This window comes from Hyaena hyaena, unplaced genomic scaffold (genome assembly GCF_003009895.1).
Source record: "Hyaena hyaena isolate Hyena2069 unplaced genomic scaffold, ASM300989v1 scaffold_20, whole genome shotgun sequence".
Lineage (NCBI taxonomy): Eukaryota > Metazoa > Chordata > Mammalia > Carnivora > Hyaenidae > Hyaena > Hyaena hyaena.
Genome location: NW_024080652.1, coordinates 2,994,389 through 3,017,061, shown reverse-complemented (window position 1 = coordinate 3,017,061; position 22,673 = coordinate 2,994,389). Strand labels below are relative to the sequence as shown.

General features: G+C 44.2%; 1 protein-coding gene across 1 annotated transcript in view; it reads right to left on the bottom strand.

Moving 5' to 3' along the window:
* SDK1 (sidekick cell adhesion molecule 1) overlaps positions 1–22,673 on the bottom strand; it is a 500,361-nt gene that overhangs the window by 334,829 nt on the left and 142,859 nt on the right. The window contains exon 3 of the mRNA XM_039226081.1: positions 15,711–15,844. Coding sequence (XP_039082012.1) covers positions 15,711–15,844 — 134 coding nt within the window. The remainder of the gene's footprint in view (positions 1–15,710; positions 15,845–22,673) is intronic.

The following is a 22,673-nucleotide window of genomic DNA, read 5'->3' as shown; positions in this document are numbered from 1 at the left end:
ACTGCCCCTTCCAATGTGGTAGGCTTTAGCCACGGGAAGCTACTAAAATTCAAATTAATTTAAATCAAATTGGCATTTTCGGTTCACTTCTGCAATTTCACTAGCCACATTATGAGTATTCAGTAGCCCCATGCGGCTAGTGGCTCCCATACTGTGCAGTGCAAACAGGAACCATTCCCTGCATCACAGACACTTCTGCTGGATCACAGGGCCTAGCTGAAGTGCTTCGAGCACAGGTAGCTAATGTGACAGAATAAAGCTAAGACTCAGAAACACTTCTCTCTGAAGACAAGGCCTGTTAACACATACCCAATCTACCTCAAGCACAGAGACATCATCCCTCACTCTAAAATACCTGCCCCTTGCATGGCTTTCAGTCTGCAATTATTTAAAATCCACAATGAATATGTTCCCCCAATACCCCACTCCACAAGCAAATGGAAGCCTCAGCCCTGGGAGAAAGCACTCAACCACACAGCCTATTGGACCTGGGAAGGTGGGCCCAGGGTGGCCAGGTTGTCGGTATTAGTTCTTTCTTTATTTTAAGTAATTAATTAATTAATTAATTAAGAGCAGGGTGGTACAGGGAGAAAGAGAATCTTAAGTGGGTTCCACGGCCAGCATGAGTCTGACACAGGGCTCAATTTCATGACCCTGAGATCATGACTGGAGCTGAACCCAAGAGTCGGACATGTCACTGACTGAGCCACCCAGGTGCCCATTGTCAGGCATTTTTTAAAACTCACAGAGTTTCCCTCAATGTATAAATGCTGGCTTGTGTCTTTTTAAGGTACTGTGTGGGCAAGCGAAACACGGTAAGCAGCAAACATGGCCCACAGGTGGCCAAAGTGACATCTGATTTAGAGCAGTGCTGTGCCTTGGGAAAGAAGCCACAACAGGGATAGGGTGGTTATTATGCACTAAATTGTGTCCTCCGAAAACTCATAGGTGGGAGTTCTACTAATATGTAGTTGAAGAAAGGACCTCTCATTAACGAGGTAATTAAGGAAAAATGGGCTCGAAAGAATGGGGCCCTAATTCGATGGGACTGGTATCCATATAAGAAGAGGCAAAGACACCAGCTCTCTCTCCCTCTCTTCTCGTGCACTGAGGAAAAGCCACATGAGGACATGGGGTGAAAGCAGCCGTCGGCGAGCCAGGGAAAGAGGTCAACTCTGCTGGCACCTTGTGCTTGGACTTCCAGCCTCCAGAACTGGAAGAAAATAAACTGTGAGAAAATAAACGTCACTTTGTTAAACCCCAGTCAGTGGCATCTCACTGGGCGGCTCTAGCTGACTAATGTTGTGGTCGTCACTTACATATCTAAGTTATTTTCTGTATGTGTAGAGAAGTTCTATATGTAACTTATCTATAAGTTATAAGGAAATCAATTTTTACAAATCACATATTGAATGGCTTAGAGATGAAGAACCCATATTAATAGTCCATTTGTAAAGCAACTCATCTTTTAAATTACAGTCTGACAGCCTGGCCTGCAGAGCACAGGTGCTGGCTGGCACTCTTGCATGTGGCTCTGTCACCTTTGCTCACAGAAGGGACCTGGCTCGTGAGAATAATGAGGCCCACGGCTTGAAGGCTGTAAGTCTACTGACTTGCTCTATTTCTCACATAATCCATCTTTGGAAACTTTCCCCTATTTTCTTTATATATGCCTACACCAATGGTCATATAAATAAGAACTATTTATTATAACACTCCCCCCCACCCCCCAACGCCCAGAAGTGTTTCTTGTGTATCTATATTTACCGACTCGACTCGGCCTTTTCCAGCAGCAAAGGATTAGTTAGATATGGAGGAGGCAGCAGCTCAGGACGAGTGGGAAAATTACTGTTCCCTCACTTAGGACATCCCATGCCATATTAGACATGCTTGCTTGCCTTTCTGACCCACCAATGCAAGCTGAGATGGCAGAAACCAGTCTACCCAGATCACTGTTATATTCTCAATGCCCAACAGAGTGCTGGCACTAAGTACTCAATAAACATACGGTAAGTGAACATATTAGTGGATGGATAGATGGGCGTATGGACAGATGGATAAATGTTCTGAAACAAGCAGGAGTTTAGGTGAAATGTTCAGGGGCAGCAAAGAGGTAGAAATGCAGAAAGGCAGTGGGGTGACTCTCTAAGAAATTTAGAAGAGGCTGCTTTGGACAGGAAGTCTAAGGAGACGGGTTACTCTAACTTCCAAGTGAAACTGTGCAGCCACAGAGTGGATCTCATTCTCAGGGCACCATGCCCCATGCACTACGGAAGACTGGGCCAGCTTTGCCCACTGCACTGCACGCAGTGCCATAACCAGCAGGGCATGACTGACCCATAGAGGGAGACCGGACACTAGTGGGTCAAGCGAAATTATAAAACAGGAAAGAAGTAAGTCACTAACTGAGGAGGTGCTTGGGGGCATGCCTGCCACCTAAGGGCACCTGAACTAAGTCAGACAAAGAAGGTGAACAATTAGAAGATAATCAGAATGTCACAGCCATAGAGGACTTAAGTCATTTCATGCAGCTTTTCACTTGAAGACCGAATGCTCAGACTGGCATTCAGGTCTGGAGATAACATATGATCAAAGTGATACAGAAAATCACAAGAATGAAGGAGTTCTCCGAGGAGAAAACAAAACTGCAGAGAAACAAAATGAAATGTTGTACTAAAGGCCTAAACAATGGAGCGTCACATCTGGGGGCAATGAGAACCAAAGGGAGCTATGAAGAGTGAAAGAGAAGGGGCAGGGAGGGAGGAAGGACCAGGACAGGGTTGGTGGGAAGGCTCCAGGGGAAATGGGGAGGACGGGGCGAGGGGAAGGAGGCGCCTGTCCCTGGTGCTGAAGGGTGAAGCTGCGAAATAATGCCCTGGGTTCTAGCACTGGAACTCCTTCACAGAAAAAGCACTGACGAGGCTTGTTCTCATGAGCCACTGGTGGAATGGGGGACAGCCTGCCTTCAGGGAACGTGTATTCTGGTAAGAGATCAGGATGCCACACTTAACTGGAATGAGCATCTTGGGGGCACTAGTATGGAAAACAGGGAGCAGACAAGAGGGCAGCGTCGCAACCTGTCCTTAGCGGAACGGAGTATCGTTCTGCCTCAAACCTCTTGGTCTTCACAGTCTGGCTGTGAGTGCGAGTCTCTGTAAATGGAGGCAAGGACCACAGCGCTCTGCCAATGATGTTTTCCTAAGCTGGCAACGGAACTCACCGGCCACTGGCCTGCGCTCCCACAGCACTTCTACCTACGTCCACGGGGTGTGCCCCACGTTACAACCCTGCCATCCACTCGGGGTCCGCCTCTGCTCAGCAGAGCTTGAGCTCATGCAAGGCAAGAACATGTGTCTTCTTCACGTCGTTTTTTAGCATCCAGCATCATGCTGGCACATATGAGATGCTCAGTGTTTTCTGAGTGAAATAGCAGACATGAAATCTCAGTTTTTAAAAGGAGGGATCATATACACTGAGACGAAAAGGAGCTAACAGACCGTAAAGGCTGAGGGAAATCACAGGGCATTGCTGCCCACTGCTCCTCCCATACAGACATGCGGCAGTGTGTGGAGTGATGGCCCAGGGGCACTCCAGGACAGCAGGGCACGTGACAGGCTCCCACAATGATGTCAAGTTTACTCTCTTACACATCCTTGAGGATTCTCCCAGGCTGGAGCGATATTCAGAACATATACTGATGACATGCCAATGTGGCAGGGACACCAGCCCGTCGGAACAGAAGCTGGTGGGGGCACAGAGCTCAGCGTCAGTCCGGCAGGTATAACTTGAGTAGTGGGTATGATCCAGCCCATCTTTTTTTTTTTTTTAATTTTTTTAATGTTTATTTATTTTTGAGAGAGAGACAGAATGTGAGAGTGGGAGGGGCAGAGAGAGAGGGAGACACAGAGTCTGAAGCAGGCTCCAGGCTCTAAGCTGTCAGCACAGAGCCCGATGCAGGGCTTAAATTATAGACGGTGAGATCATGACCTGAGCCGAAGTCGGACGCCTAACTGACTAAGCCACCCAGGTACCCACGATCCTGCCCATCTGAGTGGCAGCACAGCGCCCAAGGAAGTAGACCCTCCTGGATTTCTATCAAGAACATGCTTACTGTCATGATTTTTTAAACACCAGAACTTAAAATGAACGACGAATAAAAGGCTCAGAACACTGCCTATTCATTTTATATTTCTTTATGACAATAGCATTTTTTGCATAATCTTTTTCCAAGGCTATTTTCTCACTTCAGGAGAAGTTTTCCTCCATAGGCTAAGACAGTGTGAAACCACTTCAACTTTTTGAAATGAGCTAATAACCAAAGGTCAAGTCCTGCATTCTGACAAGAGGGTTCCCAAAGTCTCAAAGAATAGAAGGGAGAAGTCTGAAATCAGAAGCACGTTTGGGCTGGAAACCTTCTATCTAAGGGCAAACATTTGTGTAATTCAACCCTGCCTGCATTAATATAGCCCCAGAGTGACATCTGGATGGGGATATATTGCAGCGTGCTGTGCTCTCACCAGGAAAGGGATAGGAATGCACAGCATGGGGCCTGCCATGCAGGTGAGATACAGCCCCAAATCCATTATGAGTAAGAGCAGCAGACACCCAGCTACCCACATGGGGCCAGCTGAGTGGGCCGCAGCACGGCTCATGTGGGACTTTCATGCCCACGCTGGGGACCCACAAGGAAAAACCGCTCTACTTTCACAAGTTCCATCAGCGCTTTGGCCCTTGTGGGTTTGTGTCTCAATCCTGCTCCTGAGGAAAATCACAAAAGCATGATGGCCAGCAGGCTTCGTAGGTGGTCATTCAGGTGTGGAGCCAGGGTGAGCCAGGAAATTTTCAGCTCAGTTTCCTAATCGATGCAACCATGTAAAATAACAGTGTTTGGGACTCCACCTAGAAAAGCCCCACCCCCCAAACACCCCTGGGCAAACGGCAGGTCACACTGAGGACCAGCAGTCGCATTTCTTACAGGCCCTATGACTTATCCCAAATACAGAGCCACACTAGGCTCTGACATAGGAACTGACTGCACCAAGAAGGACACAGCTGGAGATGTCAAAGGTGCGAATGTATAGGCGGAGTAATTACCCCAAAGACCCAAAACTCACAGGTGGAGACTGTTGCTAAGAACTGGCTAATTAGAACCCACAGGATCTACAGCTTAGGATCCATTTCCGGTTCCTCTTATTTCTGATGCAAATTCCATGGGTCTTCACATCTCAGACGCAAACGTTCTTGGAAAAGAGAGGAGTGCAGCTCTCTGGACTCAGTAATGGTCTTCGGAGCTGCTGAGTGACCTTTTATTTTAACAGATGCTTTCCCTGATTTTCTTAAAGCTTGATTTAATATTCACACACACCCTGTAAAGATCTCCAATTTTAATCACCTGCTGTAATTGCCTTCTGTGAGAGCCAAAAGAACACCATTTACAGTGATCAGCCATAAAACAGTATGACTAAGTTGTAAAGGCAGAACTGAACTATTATCAGGAGGTGACTGGTTGTCAGGCTGCAAACAGAAAAGCAGAAACCAGATTAAGATCTTTCAGTATGATTTTAAAAATCAAAAGTGATCTGCAATATAAATAATGTCAGTAAGGAAAAGAGAGACCATCTCTTCGGGAGAAGACAGACTTGCATGGAAAGTAAGCCACACAATTAACTGTGTGGCCTTGTGCACATTATTTCTTCCCTTTGTTTCCTCATGTGTTAAATGGGGATGACAGTGACCTCATTGGGCTTTTTTTAAAACTGGGGGATGAAATTATATAGAATATTTGCATACTGGACCCAGAGCAGACTTCGGTAAACGACTGCTGTTCCTACTGCTGCAATGGACTGCATTTTTGGGTCCCCTCCAAGCTCTTATGCTGACATCCTAATCCCTGGTGTGGGGGCAGGAGGTGATGGCCTCAGGATGTCGGGCTTTGGGAGGTAATCAGATCATGAGAATGCAGCCCTCATGAAGGAAATTTGGGTCCTCATAAAGGGACCCTTTCGGCCACATGAGGATCCGGTGGGAAGTCTGCCTCCCAGAAGAAGGTTCTCCCCGGAACCTGCCCAGCGGGCAGTCCCCAGCCTCCAGGGCTGAGAGAAGTAAACGTCTGTTGTCCACAAGCCATCCAGTCTGTGGTGTTTTGTGACAGTGGCCCAAACTAAGACAACTACCATCACATGCTTTCATTGCATGTTAGTCCATATCATGCCTTCCCATCCTTTGCAGAGTGCCTGAAATGGCTGTTAGCACAGGGGGCGTCTGGCCTCCCCCACGACACCCTGTGGTCACTCTCCACATTTCCTCCACATCAGAAAATCACATATTTTCATTTTTCTGAAGCATGAAGGAAGACAGTTTAGCCCAGCAAGTCGGACAATGTGGAGTCTGCGAACCTCAGAAATTCTTAAGGAAGACAAACGAAACGTGTTTCTTAACCAGTGGCTTCAGAACCCTTAGCCGTTTCATAAAAGGAAAGGGGTAACAGGGAGGTGAGAGTGAGTTTCCTTAGTCCAGGAAACAGTAAAAGCTCCAATACCAGGGAACTAACCATGGTCATCATCTATATCTAACTACTGAGTCAACACAGTTTTTCACAGAAAACTCTATTTACAACTAACAACTGGTTCTGTGGCCTCATCTTGGCGGATGGTCATTACTTGGTTCAGGGTTTGCCCAGATGAGACAGGTAATGGATGTATGTTAGAGTTGATAAAATGATTGCGAGGAAAATTCCATTTTCCATCCTCCTTGCTTGTGCCCTCTAAAAATTGCTTATCTTTTCATACCAATTATAGCGACAGGGAAAGCAGATGAAGTACTTCAATGAATGTGACATCCGAAGTGATCCGGGCTGGGAAGGTACGTCCTGTATGAGTAAGTCACAATGTTGAGTCCCTCTCAATACATAACAAGTTCTGAAATGCTCTTTTTAATTATTAAGAGCCTGCAATGAAAGGATGTCAAATTCTCGGTCACCTGAATGCAGGCATGCAGCTGCTTGTTGGCCATGGTTAAGAAACTAGATCCCAGGGTCAAGGGTAAAATTATTAGGGTTACTTCCAGCTATAGCCCTAGAACTGCCACAGTTAGAAGACTCCTGCATTTAGATGTCTGGGCAAAATAATTTAAATTGATGTATTTCACAAGGGGACAGGAGGAGGGGTAGTTTTGAAAACTATGAAAGGTGGGCTTTGGGAGAGATTGAAGATCTGATTACACAAGTTGCTATTAGATGACAGTTTGTGCCTGTGGATAATCAGCCCATGTTGGGAGAATGCAAATGAATACTGATGCTCTGTCTACTGAATGAAACTGGCTGGCGCTGCGCTCCCCACCCCCCACTGCAGCTTGCTCCCGGGGCCGAGTCTGCACAGGCAGGCCACCAGTGATGGCTGGGAAGATGAGGATGGCCATGCGCATCACCGGGACAGACCACATCTTGCTGGACGGCCCATGTGGTATCTAATGCACGATGGGTGACAACACACCCTGCTGCTGTTGTGACCGAGTCACCACCATGCTGATCAGTCACGGAGTGCGGACTATCTCCTCTCCCGCCACACCCATCCACAAAACTGTGTCTCACTCACAGCCACCCAAGTGTACCATGTTGGCTGCAAATGGGTGTCAGCCTCCGAGCTGCAGGTGCATGAACGGTACACGGGACTCAATATTTATGGGAAAGGGCTCTGGCCTCAAAACAGACCTTCCTTTTGAAAAGAAAACCAAGCTCCTCTGAGGTCTGAGTGTGGAGAAGCTCTTAACACAATGTCCAGGACAACAGGAGGCTGCTTCCCCTGAGCTCTGCCTTCTCCTCTGGCTTGGACACGAGATGGCCACCAAAGCACAGCCATTGTCCAAAACGCATGCTGTCCCATTTTTACAGAAAAGCCTAGGTGTTGGGGGCTCAAAGAAACTTTCTACTGAGTCCATAATCCCCCACTCCCTACTCTTGCTCGATGACCCAACTTCTTGGGGCCCTGGCACCCCAGCTCAGAAATGGTGTTGATCATGGGCTCACAGGCTGTGGTGGGGTTCAAAAGGGAAGATGTCTGTGACACACCTACCTGGAGCTCAGGGCTCATTAGGGCCCTGCGTCTGACCCTCCCTTGGGGAATCACTTACCAGCACACTTATTTATAAATTATCATCAGAGCTGCCTGTAGCTCAGAACAGTTTCTGCTCCTATATCACCCAGAAGAATTTTGCAAAACTGGGTTGTTCCACAGCTAAAGTGAACATCTAATGTTTCTCAACACAAATTTGAAGGACTACAGAGAACAGAATTCCACATGTATTTTAATTTTGGATATGTTAGTGTATTTTAATAAAATAGAAGTCTGTGGCCTCTTTTACGTGTGTCTAAAGGAATCTAGGTATTTGATAGAGTGGGCCTAAGGATCTGGTGCACATTGTCACCCGTTTGAAAAAAACACAACAGGCTTTAAATGTTAGTAGCCAGAAACCTGATCTCATTCTTTTTTTCCTTCTTGAACCTGTATTTTCATTATATACCTCCCACAGAATTTTATCTTAATTTATTACATTTAATGATTCCAAGTATTTTATTGATCACCTTATCATAGCATCTGATAAAATATGCATATAAATTAAAATTTCCCAGAAACCATATGGCTCTGGGGCTAAAAAAAAAAGTTCTTGTGGACTGAGTTACTCTTACAATTATTATTTGTACTAAATTAATCAAAACAAATGTATAACCGATTTTGATGGATATTATGCATTAAAAAAAAAAATCACTGAAAATGTATCTGTCCTGAACCGGAAAGCCATTTACCCTGATTCTAATTGGTCTTCCTTTCCATATATACAAGTCCTGAGAAATTATGTTCATGTAGAAAAGCAGATGGAGATGGAAGGAATTTGGTTACAGGGGTATCTCTCAATTCTTTTAGCCCCTTCTGAGTTCCACATGGTCATTTATTAGTTAGGGTAAGACTGCTTTTTGTTCCAATAACAAATAAAGCCCAGAGTCTCTGTGTGTGGCACACAGAGGTATACTCCCCACTCTGTAAGGCCTCTTTCCACTGTGGGGACTCGCTAGGGCTGCTCCTCCCATGCAGTGATTCAGGTATCTGGACAGCTACCAGCCTGGAGCTCCACCATCTCCAAAAGTGGCCTGGCCACAGGGCAGGGAGAGTGTGAAGGTGACTTGCTAACTCTTAGATCACCGGCCTGGAAGTAACATGCTTCATTCCACTCACATTTCATTGACTAGCATTGGTCATACCACCCCCAAACTCCAAAGAGGCCAGAAACGTCTTGCTCTCCTACCAGCAGATGCTACACTGGTATCTGCAATCTTCAAAAATTATTTATAACAAGAAGTCAACTGACACTGCATTTGGGTCCTGCCTCATTTTGCAGACAGCAAGAAATTGAAACACCTAATTTATAAAACGATTTATGAGAGTCCTTCTCTTTCTCAATCCTGACACTGACGTTTAGAATTATCCCTTTGTTTGGCACCTGGATATTCACACCCCCACATAATACCTGTTTTAAAGATTTAAAGATTTAAAGATGAGTGTGATTTGTGCCCAGTAAGAGAGGCAACTGTGGAAGGAAGACTGCTCCCTGACAGTCAGGCTCGCTCAGGCAGATCTGGTTTTAGGAAGAGCGACCTGGAAATAGATCCCACAAGGATTATGCGTGCCTGCTTACCCCAGAAATGTATGTGTGCCCTGAGCGGTCGACAGAGCCAAGTTTGAAGATGGCTGCTTTTGGAGCCTAGGGATACTGGGTTATCCCAAATTCATTCAAAAGTTTAGGGCAAATTACAATTTATGGTTTAACCTGATTCCCTAAGACTTAGCAACAGTAAGATTAGGATGACATCAGCCATAAGGAGGAAAGAAAGGCAGCATGGGAAAAGAAGATAGATGAGAGCAGGTAGGTAACAGAAATGTTCTGTCTTATTGGCTGGGGCCTCAATGTTGCCATCATCATCTTTGGTCTTTTTTATTGTTGTCTTTTTGTATTTGTTTTTGTTTTTAAGCTAAATTGAGAATCATCAGTTGTACTTCATCCTAAGCCTGTCACTAATCCAAATAAACATGCCCCTGGGGTTGAGAAACAAAGCATTAGAAAAGGCATTTTTTTTTTTTAAGTAAGGGCTTGAACACAGGGCTTGAACTCATGACCCTGAGATCAAGACATGGGCTAGAATCAAGAGTTATATGCTTAAGTGACTGAGTCACCCAGGCGCCGCTAATCTATGTCTTTAAACCAAAGCCATAAGAAGAAAACTAATCTTTGCTAATGCCACTTATGACGCACATCAGGGGTGTTCGTGGGATGGCCCCACATCAAACACTGTAACGCACGGGGAGAACTAAAGATGTTCATTTTCAAGGATGTGGACAGGAAGCCCTCATATATCTGTTTGCTCTCAGAACTTGCTGATGGACTGTGGTTTCACCTTTGCCTAGACAGACATATCTCTGTGGAGTGGACCGTTGAACAACCTGGGGGTTGGGTTGCTGACACCTCCGCATTTGAAAATCTGTGTAGAACTTTTGACCCCCCCCCACTTAGCTATGAATAGCCTACTGTTGCTGATAATATAACACTTGATTAACATAACATTTTGGTTGTAAGTTTTATATGTTGTATTCTTATAATAAAATAAATTAGAGAAAAAAATGTCATCAAGAAACTCATAAGGAAGAGAAAGGACATTTACCGAACCGTACTGTGTTTGTCAGGAAAAAAAACGTGCATATTAGTGTGCAGTTCAAACCTGTGTTCTTCATGGGCCGGCTGTATTTGGTTTTAACTAAAAACTGGCACAGAACAGGTAACCAGACACAAGCAGGCCAGAGGCACAGATCTGAGTTACTCCAGGGAGAGCACAGACAAGAACGACAAATGGTAGCACCGTCGCTTGCGCTGTCCATGCAGCTCTTCGTCAGTAATGATGCCAGATACATACTTCTTATACAGAGGCCGCAAGAATTTGTCCAAAAAAGGAAACATCAGGAAGACCGCGTAAAATAGGGATTTCTACTCACAAAGTGTGTGAGGACAGGAACTAAAGAGGGAATGAATCTGCAAATTAATGAAGGGGGACCTCACGGAAGTAGGCTCGGAGGCTAGAAGCAGAGGCTGGAGAGGGAAGCCTACCACCTGACATCTCTTCCAGAGAGAACTGTCCATTATAGACCCAAGAGAAGAACGGCCAACAAGAAAGAATCCTCAACTACAGGATGCAACAGGGAAAGATACGCAATGCATGTCCTGTACGAAATCAACCACAACCACAACTCAGCCAATCAGGGACCGTCATCACCATGAACTCATCACCATGAATCATGGTAAAATGACTACTTGTTTTATTTTTAAGATTAATAAGATGTTCATGATTAGCAAGGTACTAAAGATACCACTTACTTCATCTTTATCTTTTTTGTATGATAGTTATATGCTTATAATTTCTAAGTAACTGAATGTGCACATGTTAGAGGTGAAGGCTCAAGGCTTACTTCCTGATGGGGCACCTACAGACATGCTTCAGAGACCACAGCCTGCACTCAGTTCCGCTCCCGACTAGCTCTGGGACGCCAGGCCAGAGCATGCCTTATGCTTCATTACACAGCCCACTTAGAAGGTTCAATACATTCAAAATGATTAACTCATCACTCTACTGTAAAGTACACGACACTTGCTATTTATGTTTTTCGAAATTCTGGCAGTAAAGTTCCATACAATGTGTAAAGCTGGAGCAGGGTTCTAAATGGATCATCTGGGGGACGGACACTGTGTCTAGACAGGCTTCCAGTGGTGTTTCAGGCTGCTTCTATTGCTTTGGGAATCCGACCCATGTCAGAATGCACTTGACAGGCCCATGCCTTGCCCCCTCTCTCCCTGATTTTTAAGGCGCAAAGAAAATAAGATAACAATCTTATCTGGGCACACAAAAGCCATGTTTTACAGGGCAGCTCTCTCAGACAACTGCTCCTGGACATTTTTCTCAGGAATCCAGTCTCAACTGCTAAGCATATATGAAGTCTGCAGTCAAATTAGCATTATAGAGGACAAAGGAATGTTAAGTGGTCTTCGGAATGAAAAGCAGGGGTCCATCAGCCAGAAGGAGGATTAGCTGAAACGATACGCTATGGGAGGATGTCGTCTGAAGAGGAGGCACTGAAATGAGAGGTGACAACGCGGGGAGGAGGCGGCCAGCCGTGTCTTTCTCGCCCTGGCCTCCTCCCCGGGAAACACCCTCATTACGCTGGGCGTCCTGTGTGGCGGGTCAGAATGCTGATGTGTCAGGGTGAGCAGGTGGCACTCGCACGATGATGAATTGATCATTGTGCGGAACCCCTCTCATCTCCTGACTCTCCCCTTTCCTCTGATTTTAAGAAGAAGCTCTTATTCCCATATTCATTCAGTTCAGAAGATGTGATCCACAAAAGTTAACTCAATGTAAAATGTTCAAAGCAAAAACCAAAAGCAGGTTGACAGGTTTATAAAGCTTGCCTGGGTCTGACCTCAGAATAGAAACGTCTACTCTCGGGTGAGTTCAGCCCATTCTTTTTCTGGCACGCACCTGAGCTGCGGGAGCTGGCTATGAAAAATTCATGCAGGACGCTTCAACAGTCCCACCTATGTCCTTAACATCTGCTGGCTTCCCGTCACACTGCAACTTCAAAGTGAATCCACCCCTGAGATGGCAGCAAGCTTTCACGGGGGAGGAGGATGGATAGTTCAGAGATGGCCTTCTGGACAGGAAATATCTGTGCAGGACAGGCCGCAATTTATCCTCTGAGCCATACAAAGGGGGAGAAATGTGAAGAGATGAGAACACCAGCGACTAACCACGGACAAAACAGCTGGCGGCACCGTTATGGGACCGCAGTTCCCTTCTAATTATCATGCCTTTTTAAACATTTATTTATTTTTATCTAAATCCTATCTTTTGCTTCCCATAAGCTTCACGTGTAGGCAAAACATGTGGCAACTGTAAAGGGGGGGTGATGCTGTGAACTCTCAAGTACACGGGTGTTTGGGAAGATACCTCATTTTCCCCCACCCCCCCACAGACACCAGCTGGGTGTCAGGGCAGCACTCACTTCGATGTTCAGAGGCTAGGCCGGCCCCTGGGTGCTATTCCGCCTGGACACTAGGCTGTCCTGACCTTCGGGAGGGACGGCTTACCATTATGATGGGAAACAAGAGGTGGGGCCACCTGGCACTCTTCAATTTCAAATTAATTACAGTACAATTTCCACCAGGAACTTAATCTCCAGCTACTCCTTCCACTTCAATCATATGCACTATACAATCGTTCCTTATTTCACTCTCTTGAGGCCGAAGAAAAATTTATCGTTGTTAAATGATAATTGGCTATAACATCTTTTGATTCTTCAGAAATTCTGGCTGGCAAGTTTTTAGAAGATTTCATCTATCTTGTTTGGCATTTTTACAAAGCCTCCATCAGGAAAAAAAAAAAAAAGGAAAAGAAGATGCGTAAGGGTGCAGAGCACACTGCATCTCACCACGGGAGTGGACACTCTTGAGGATGCCTCATTCTCAAGCTGCCTCCCCAGTGCCACAAGGAGCCCCGAACCGCAGTTTCCGATGCTTTCAACATTCACTGCATTCTGGACGGAAGCAACATTTAAACATACAGTTCTGGGACTTTCTGCAGATTTATCAGTATTGCTGATCTTTAGAGGTTTCAAAATAGGATTTTTAGCGAGAACATGCATAGCTGAGTGCCAGTTAACTTTCAGCTAAATCCAGTATGTCAACAGAATGTTATCTTAAGAATCAAAATAAGGCCGGTTCCTCCACCTTCCTATTTCTCACATTTTACTTGGTCCCAATAAGAAGCAAGGACTATATAAGGAAACAGTGTGTAGCTTTTCTCCTGAGATTTAAAACAAGTCCATCCGTATCATCAACCTCTTTATAACCTGCCTTCTACACATTTTACCTGGTGCCAATGAAAAGATAAAGATATACAAGGAGCAAAATGCAAGGCAGTTAATTTTAATAGTTATGAGCTGCTCCCAAAACACTTCTTGGTTGGAGGAGAAACTGAAATTACTGAAAAAGCATTTACATATTCCAATTACCTAACGCTACGGTATCCATTTGTGGAGCAACTTGCAAAGTCACTGTATGAGTTTTATTTCCTACTGGCCTTTCTATAATAGGCATGTAGGGCACTATGGCTTTAGACTATTTCATGACTCTGTGATGTTAGCATCCGTGTTAACCAGAATATCTGTGGAAGTTTTTCCTCCTCTTCCAACAGACTGAGGACAAGTTCCTTGTTTCTGACCTAGAATTTTACCAGTTTGACAAATTATTATCCTGGTAGGTATATCACAACTGAGTGATAAATCAATTGTCTAAATAGAACAAATGGCTGTAATTGTAAAACTTGGAAATCACTAAGCAATCAATCTATTTGATAATGTGATTTCCATTCTTTATTATCATATTGAAAAAACACTGTGATCAGTCACATTTACTTCCTCTATGGTCCTTTAAGCAGCAGTGCCTTCCTGGCCTGTATGTTGTGACCCACACCTGGCCAATGCACAGAACCCTCCAAAGCCTTCAAAAGGCCATGGAGACAGTCCAGGCTGCGCCCAGTCTACCGTCTGGACATCAGGCTTCAATTCCCAGGGATGAAAGGGTTGATGGCAGAATAATGGCCGCTCAGGAGCACTTCCCAAGAACGTGAGGGTGTGTGAAAGCCCACCCAGGTAACCCTGGGGTCTCCTACCCCATGTGTGCTACAAACATTCGCTCGGCCGGTCCCACTCAGCTTCATGCAATCGTATCCCTCACAGAGCACGAGCAGCAAACACCACAATCCCAACCCGTGAATGAAACACAACTTTTCAAACCACCTGAGGGGAAAGCCGTTTCTCCAAGATGTTTCTCAAAAAGATGACATCTACTACAATATGGACCAAGTCGTTTACCTCACCCTTATCTGATGCGATCACGGGATTTTGAAATCCGTAACCATTTTCCACCTGTATTTTCTCAACATGCAATCCCTGCATTTCGTCCCATGCTGCAAACACCTGGTGATGAGTCCTCGGAGATGTGCATTTTAATCTTTCAGGCCAGAGTTTTCGCTTCTGGTCATTTGCCCCTTCTCCCGCAATCAACTCTGGGAGAATTCTTAGAGACTTCTTTCAAAGGCCAAATGTTTAAACTAAGTTTCCTCAAACTAACATTTCCTTAAATAAACTGAAAGTATAATGGAAATTTGCATGTATTTGCTTCACAATTCTGTTAAATCAGGTAGAAAAAATGGTCAGCTGATTATGATTAAGAAACATGGCTAATTTTAACACAATATGTATGTTTTCTCAAGGATTTTATTTTAAATTAACATAATCCATGCCTAATCTAGTCTCAGAAAAGGTTCACTGATATAATTCCTTAAAAATCAAGATTTGTTGTTGTTAAAAGCGACACACGTTAAGAACTATTTTTTAAGCCCCAAACACACATGATATTGCAGTCAGCAGCATTGGCTGTGCTCACATTTGACGCACACTGCCTCAAAGAAAGCAACTATTGACAGTGGATCAATATTAAGCCACAGCCACCATCCTAGAGGGAGAAGATTTATTGCAAAATGCCCCATGAGAAATTTATGAATTAGATCAAGGCTTATTGCTTTCAGAATGAGGGTGCAGAGTCTCAGAACTCACCTGCTACGCTCAGGTGAATGAGTGGGCTAGTCTTGCTCTCTCCGTTGCGCTCATTGACGGCCTGCGCGTAGTAAGCCCTGGAATCACCCACTGTCGCTGCGAGGATAACCAGTTGATTTTCCAGCGTGATGGCTCTGTGTCAGACAAGAGACAGCATCAGAACCACTCCATAGGACTTCTTGTTTGTAAGGCAAATTAGTTTACTAGGCCATCGAGAAAGGCATGTCTGGGGTTTTGAAAAGATCCAGAAGGACAAAAACATCCACAGGCCAAATACACAGTGGCGGCTAAGCCTCCTCTGGCCCATATTCACACTCCTGTGGGGAGGGTTTGGGTCCTCGGCATCCCTTCTGGCCCTTGGTTGTGAGGAACTTACATATCCAGCATTTGGTAAAAACTCTGAGCTTCCCTGGGAACCTGTGACAAGTTCGAGAAATCCCAGGAGGGCTGGTCTTTCTCTTTCAGGCAGGGCTGTGTGACCACACACAGTCACACACCTCTCAGACGGAACACACCCAAAACCTGGACTGGGGGGCAAATGAATTCACTGTGATTTCCTGCACCTCCCAGGCAACCTCAGTAGAGGCTCTGTACTTCTATTTCTCAACGAGTGGGTAGAAGAACAGTTGCCAGTGGGCACAGCGCTGGCCCTTTCAAGTGGATCCTCCCATAACCACTGACGCCAGAGCTGCTGGTCCTTCATCTGGGCCATGGCCCCCTCCCCACCCCGTTCCACAGGTGCAGACAGCCTTGCCCACCATCACTGAGACCTTGCCATATAGCCCAATTCTGCTGCAGGAAGGAACCTAGGAGACACATTTGACCTGCCACTCTCTCTTTAGAAATGAGGACACTGAGGTAGAGACAGGTTAAGTTATTTGTTCAAGGTGACGTAGCCAGGTAACAACAACACCAGAGTGAGAACACAGTCTTCCCACGTGTGGACCGATGCTCTGCCAACAGGATCCCACACGGACTCACTGGACAATTTAAAAGAAGAGAAAGAAAAATAACAAAGACACAACTTCCATAAATCCAAGCAGCTTTTAATTACAATAAGTTTTCCTAGTGTCCTCTGCTCTTGCTATCATTTGTAGAATCTGGTAAAAAAACAGAAAATACAAAAGGTGGACTCACATGGAGAGGAAGACATATCCTGAGCCCCAAATTGTCATTTACCTTTACTCTTATTTCCAAACGCTGGGAGCAGTTTGGGACCTAGAGAGAACCGCACGGCTGCATGCAAGGTGTTATTCTTCAGGGAATAAGTTCATTTGTTCATTTTATTTTACATTTTTATTTATTTGTTTGTTTGTTTGAGAGAGCATGCTAGCAGGGCAGAGAGGTAGACTACACCCTACACGCAGTGTGAAGTTCAACATGGGGCTTGATCCCATGACCCCGGGATCATCACCTGAGCCAAAACCAAGAGTCAGATGCTCAATTACCTGAGCCACCCAGGCATCCCTATTTGTTCATTTTAAATCCTAGACAGTTGTAGCCCTTCCGACTCCAGGTAAGATCTCGGCTCTGGTAACATAAAACACCATAGGAACTGGGTGATCTTTCATGGGGAATTTTACTATAATAATCATCTTTTTCTTCCTGCCACATTCTAGAAAGCTTTTTTCAAAAACTCTCGACTTTTATCCACTATATAAGATTATCTTAAGAAGTTACTGCTTATTCAGGGTTCTCATAGGATATATTGCAGCTTCAGGTCTCTATGACTAATTCATTTTCTTTCTCACAAAAATTTCCCTATTAACAAATTTTCAATTTTTACTCCCATATAAATACCTCAAAGAAGCTTCACTATAATTATTTATGACTCCTTTATAGATTCCTTTATAGAAACACAGAAATTGTTCCATTTTATTTTAGTGTGTGTCACACCAGCACCTAAAATTAAATATGAATATTTATTACAACTGGAGTTACACATTAATAGTATAACTTAAAAAACTGAATATGTCATAACTTTTTTCCTTAACATCTGATTTCTGCCATAGTAATTTCAAATATGCCTATTATTTCTCAGAATTATTCTCCAAAAATGCCTATTAATTCTCTATATTATTTATGACACTGTCTCAAGATTATTAAAAATAAAAAAGTGCATAAAGAATAAAACTATTAAAGTTTACATTTATTATAATTTGTATCTTTAAGCCATTTTTTTCTTCTAGTTTTTAATTTCTAGACTATTTTAAGTCAAAACTTATGAAGAAAAACTTGTCCATGCCAAAAAAGACACCACAAAAATGCCAAAGCTTTGGAGAACATTAGATTAATGAGGACTTTATTCTTTCTTTCTCTCCAACTCTTTCTGAACAGGGCATGTTTAATGAAGAAACATTTTTTTTTTTTAAAGAAAATTAAGCCATCTAAAGGCACTTATCTTAATTTCGGATAATTCAGATAATTGTTATAATGGTTACAAAAAGAATTTATTTTTATTTTTTTAAATGTTTGCTTATTTTTGAGAGAGAGCTAGCGAGCGTGGGAGGGACAAGAGAGAGAGGGAGACATGGAATTCAAAGCAGGCTCCAGGCTCTGCTGTCAGCACAGAGCCTGACATGGGGCCTGAACCCATGAACCGTGAGATCACCACTTGAGTCAAGGTTAGATGCTTAACTAACTGAGCCACCCAGGTGCCCCTGAAAAGAGCAATTTTTAAAGACAGTGGAGCAGGTACCACACATTCATTCTTCTTCTCCAACTGACCTTGATTGTGCTGAGCCCACACCCATCTGGGCACCACGCATGCAGGCAAGTCAGCCCATTCTCAGCACCAGGTGCGGATTTTGGTCATCAGAGGCCAGTACAGGTATCAGTGCCACACCCAAGACAATGAGGAGCTGGCCCGGGGCCCAAGCTGCCCCTTGGATGAAGGGGAGGAGCTTGCTCAGGGGAGAGCTCTCACCCCTGCTGGAGGCCAGGCAGGAAATGCGCCATCCTGGGCTGCCAGCAGCCACCCTTGCAATGTGGAGGAAAGGCAGTGTGTACACAAGAGTAGGAGAAGGGACAGAATTTTGAGCGTCAGAGCAAATTAGACAACAACCTGAAGGCAGTGATGAGGAAGTATGCCAAGCGATCCTTCAACATGACTGTCCTATGTGTCCATAAACTATTGATCCTTCAACATGACTCTCACATGTATCTATAAACTATTCTGCAACAAGGTCTGGTTACTGATGTGGGGGTTGACTTCCAACGTCTGTTCCACATCTCCACCATTTTAGAGTAGCAAAGCGGTTTGGAAAGCTGACCCCAGCCGCGCTAGACCAATCATCGTAATCCAATCCCTCTTGCCAGTGACTGACACAGAAGACCAGACTTGAACCAGGTGGCTTGGGCATGTATGTGATGACTGTCACTGTCCTGTGGCAGCTGGCTCTATGTCCCTCTCACCAGATGGAAGGGCAGGATTTCCAGGGTTGGGCATCAGGGTTCTTGTCCCGTCATTAGATGTGAGCAAGGAAGCATGTCGCCTGGATGTTCATAGTGGCAATAGGATGACCATGAAGGGAACAACCTGTGTGTGATGCTGACGACGTTGATGGCAGGAGAGAGACCAAAAAAAAAGTACCTGGGTCTTTCACCTTGACTTCTGCCAAGGCAATGAACCACATCCTGCAGCCCATCCTGTCTCTGGGCTTCCTATGTTATGAAATGAGGTACTTCATTCACATTTAAACTTGTTTAAGTTAGGGTTTCTGTTCCCTGAAGTCAGGTGAATCTGGATACCGCCTGTGCAGTAGCATCCATTTAGAGTTCAAAAAGAGAAGAGTGCATCCTCATGGCATAAAATGTTACTAGTTCACTCTGAGTGGTAAGAGTTTAACTTGTTTTCTTTTGATTTCTGTGTTTTAAAATATTTTTCCAATTTTTCCAGAATAAATCACTTTAGTTATAGAAGAACAACTTTCAAAATGAACGCAAGGGCATTCATTTAATACTCTGCCCATAATATGGGCTACTTGGGTTTTTTATCACATAATTCCCAAGTACTAATTTAAAACTTACACTGACTTTACAGGAAAATCATAGCATTAAGCCAGAGAGATTTTTCCTTTATTTTAACTTTATTAAAATAAAGGTATATAGGGTTTTACATAAAATTATTTCCTTAGTCTTCCCCATTTTAATAATTCGACATTTCAAAATGAAATCTTATAATTCTAATTTCTAATTCTATGGGATAGTAATAAAGAAAATAATACACATATTTAAAAATGTAGGCAAGTGTGGGTAAAATTCACTACAACTTGGGAAACCAGAGTGCTGGATTCATGAGGACAAGTTCAAGGGTCACTTGCTACTGGTGTCCTTCTTTGTGGGGCTTCACTAAGGAGGACGTGCTATGGCTCAGAAGCGAGGGCATGTTCCTTGTGCTTTTGACTCTGCACTGGATTCTCCCAATACTGTCTTGAGGCCGTAGGCAAACTAAGAATTCTCGATTTGGGGGAAGTTAAAACCTCAGATTGTTCCTTGGGGGTCTCTGACCATCAGCACTGATCAAAATCCCCAACGAGGGAAAATGCCCCTGGGCGCCCAGACCCAAGGGCTTATACAGTTGACGTGTGGGGTGGGGATGGGGTGCCAGCCCGCGGGCACATCTACAAGTGAGCTTCTTGCCACACTTGCCAACATCCAGGGACGCCACATTCTGGATGCCATACAGGACACCTACTTTCCAACATGTGGCAGGGACACATTAATGACAGAAGCGCCCCTTGGTGGTTGATAAAAGCTGCCTGAGGCCAGGCACGAATGGAATGACAGGTGTTCACCTGGGCTGCCATGGGAAGAGAAGCAAGGAACTGTGTTCACTACTTAGTGAGACTATAGACCCCAAGCCTAACTCAGAGTGGAGGAGCTAGGGACCTGCAGCAAGTGCACAGCGCCCACATCTCAGGGAGCTCAGATTTCAGTGTTCATTTTTTTAAATTTAACTTAATTAAAAAATGTTGAGGTAGCTTTGAGAGAGAGAAAGCAGGGGAGGGGCAGAGAGAGAGGGAGACAGAGAATCCCAAGCAGGCTCCGCACTTTGAGCACAGAGCTGGATGCAGGACTCAAACTCACAAACAGTGAGGTCATGACCTGAGCTGAAATAAGAGTCAGACATTTAACCGACTGAGCCATCTGGGCCCTCAGATTCTGTGTTTTTACAAACTACAGGAAATAATAGGAAACACTTTATTAACTTTCCGTTAAGAGTGGTTGTGGGCCCAAAGGGGGAGTTCTAGGGGACATTCAAAAGAATCTCCATGATGTGCCTCAAAACTTTCAATGCAACCCAACCTTGAGCTTTCAAAAAAAGATGAATGATTTTTTTTGATTATCAATTATGTATTTGATCCTTGACATCGTTAACACAAACTGGATGGAATACATACATTGATTTATACATTACGATGAAAATTCAGTGAAGGGTTCAGTAAAGTAAGAACTTTATCCATAAGATATAAAAGTATAATTTGGATTTGTGGTTTTACTATCACAAATGGTAAAGCAGCATTGATTAAGTTTACACTGATATTCAATGTAATTCAATTTACATTTTTTAAAAAACTGGAGCACAGAAAAATGAACATTAGGTTTTTGGTTCTAAAAACACAAACATCTTCTCCATGTTAATTAAACAATTAAGTTTTGAATGGAATGGTTTAAGGCCTAGTGTTCTGGGTATAACCTGTATCTTAAGACTGGAGCTCATAACTAGTTCAAGGCAGACAACTTGAAAATTAATGTACTTCCCTTACTGGTATGGTTATAAGAATTAAAATTGCTTTCAAGTAGCTTTGGCAATAATGAATCTCCAAATGTTCAATGAATGTTAAGGTACCAGAACGCCATGTTTAGTTGGCCAGGAAGTAAGCACAAGCTGCTGACCGTTTGCTCTGCGTGCAGGAAGAACATTTTGAAAGCAAGTGAAGAACTTGGGAAGCCTGTTGCTTAGAATTTCAAGCCAACAGAAAGGATGAGTTGAGTTGTGTTGATTAACACCCTCATCGGGAAAGATGATGAGAAACACTGGGCCCATGGGATTGTAATTTAGCACTATTGCACTGGGGATGCAGGCCCCAAGGAGAAAGGCAGCCAGTAAATGTGAGAGCTCAGGCTTTCTGGTAATACACACACTCCCCTTCTGCGGTAGGAGACAGGCTGCCACCGGTGGAGGAAAGAGACAGGGAGGGGCTGCGCATACTTTCCAGCAGCAGTCTCCACTAAAGTCATGCCTCACCAAACATTTCAACTTAGTCCATCGAGGGGCTCTTTTCTATAGCATGTATCGTTAACTTCATAAGGGCAAGTATATGGGGAAACAGGATTAAATTTATATAAATTCTTCAATGTAATTCTTTTTTCTACATGAACTGTCAACTCCTAATTACAGATACAAGCGGGGGCACCTTACAGGATAGGATCTCTGAGGTGACAAGTACCTTAAAACTATCTGGATCTGATTCACCACCCACATATTCTGCCTTATAAACGCTTGTCTCCCAGTGTTTATGCACAGAGAAATAGGGCATAATCAATATATATGGGTTGAATGAATAAAAAGAAGAAAACATGCAGGTTCTCATATTTTCTATATTCATTTTTGAGCTTGCAGCTACATCCTGGTGCCAGAACCGAGGCGGGGAGAGAGGTAATCCAATCACTTGATGAGTCTGCACGGAGCACCCACTGTGGGCATGACCCTGTCCAGGGAAGGTAACTGGGGAATATGGCCCCTGAACACAAGGTGGAAAGAACACATCCAAAAGACAGAAGAAGAAAATGGCCACTGTACGAAGTCCCCAGTGCGTATTTTACAGAATGTTAAAGGAGGAGGAACCAAAGAGGCAACAGAGCCGTCCAAAGACGTGGAGATCTGACCACATCCATCTTCCTGGTGATGGCTCCTTAAAAAGTAAAATGCAGATGATATCAAATTAGAAAGGCCAGGTC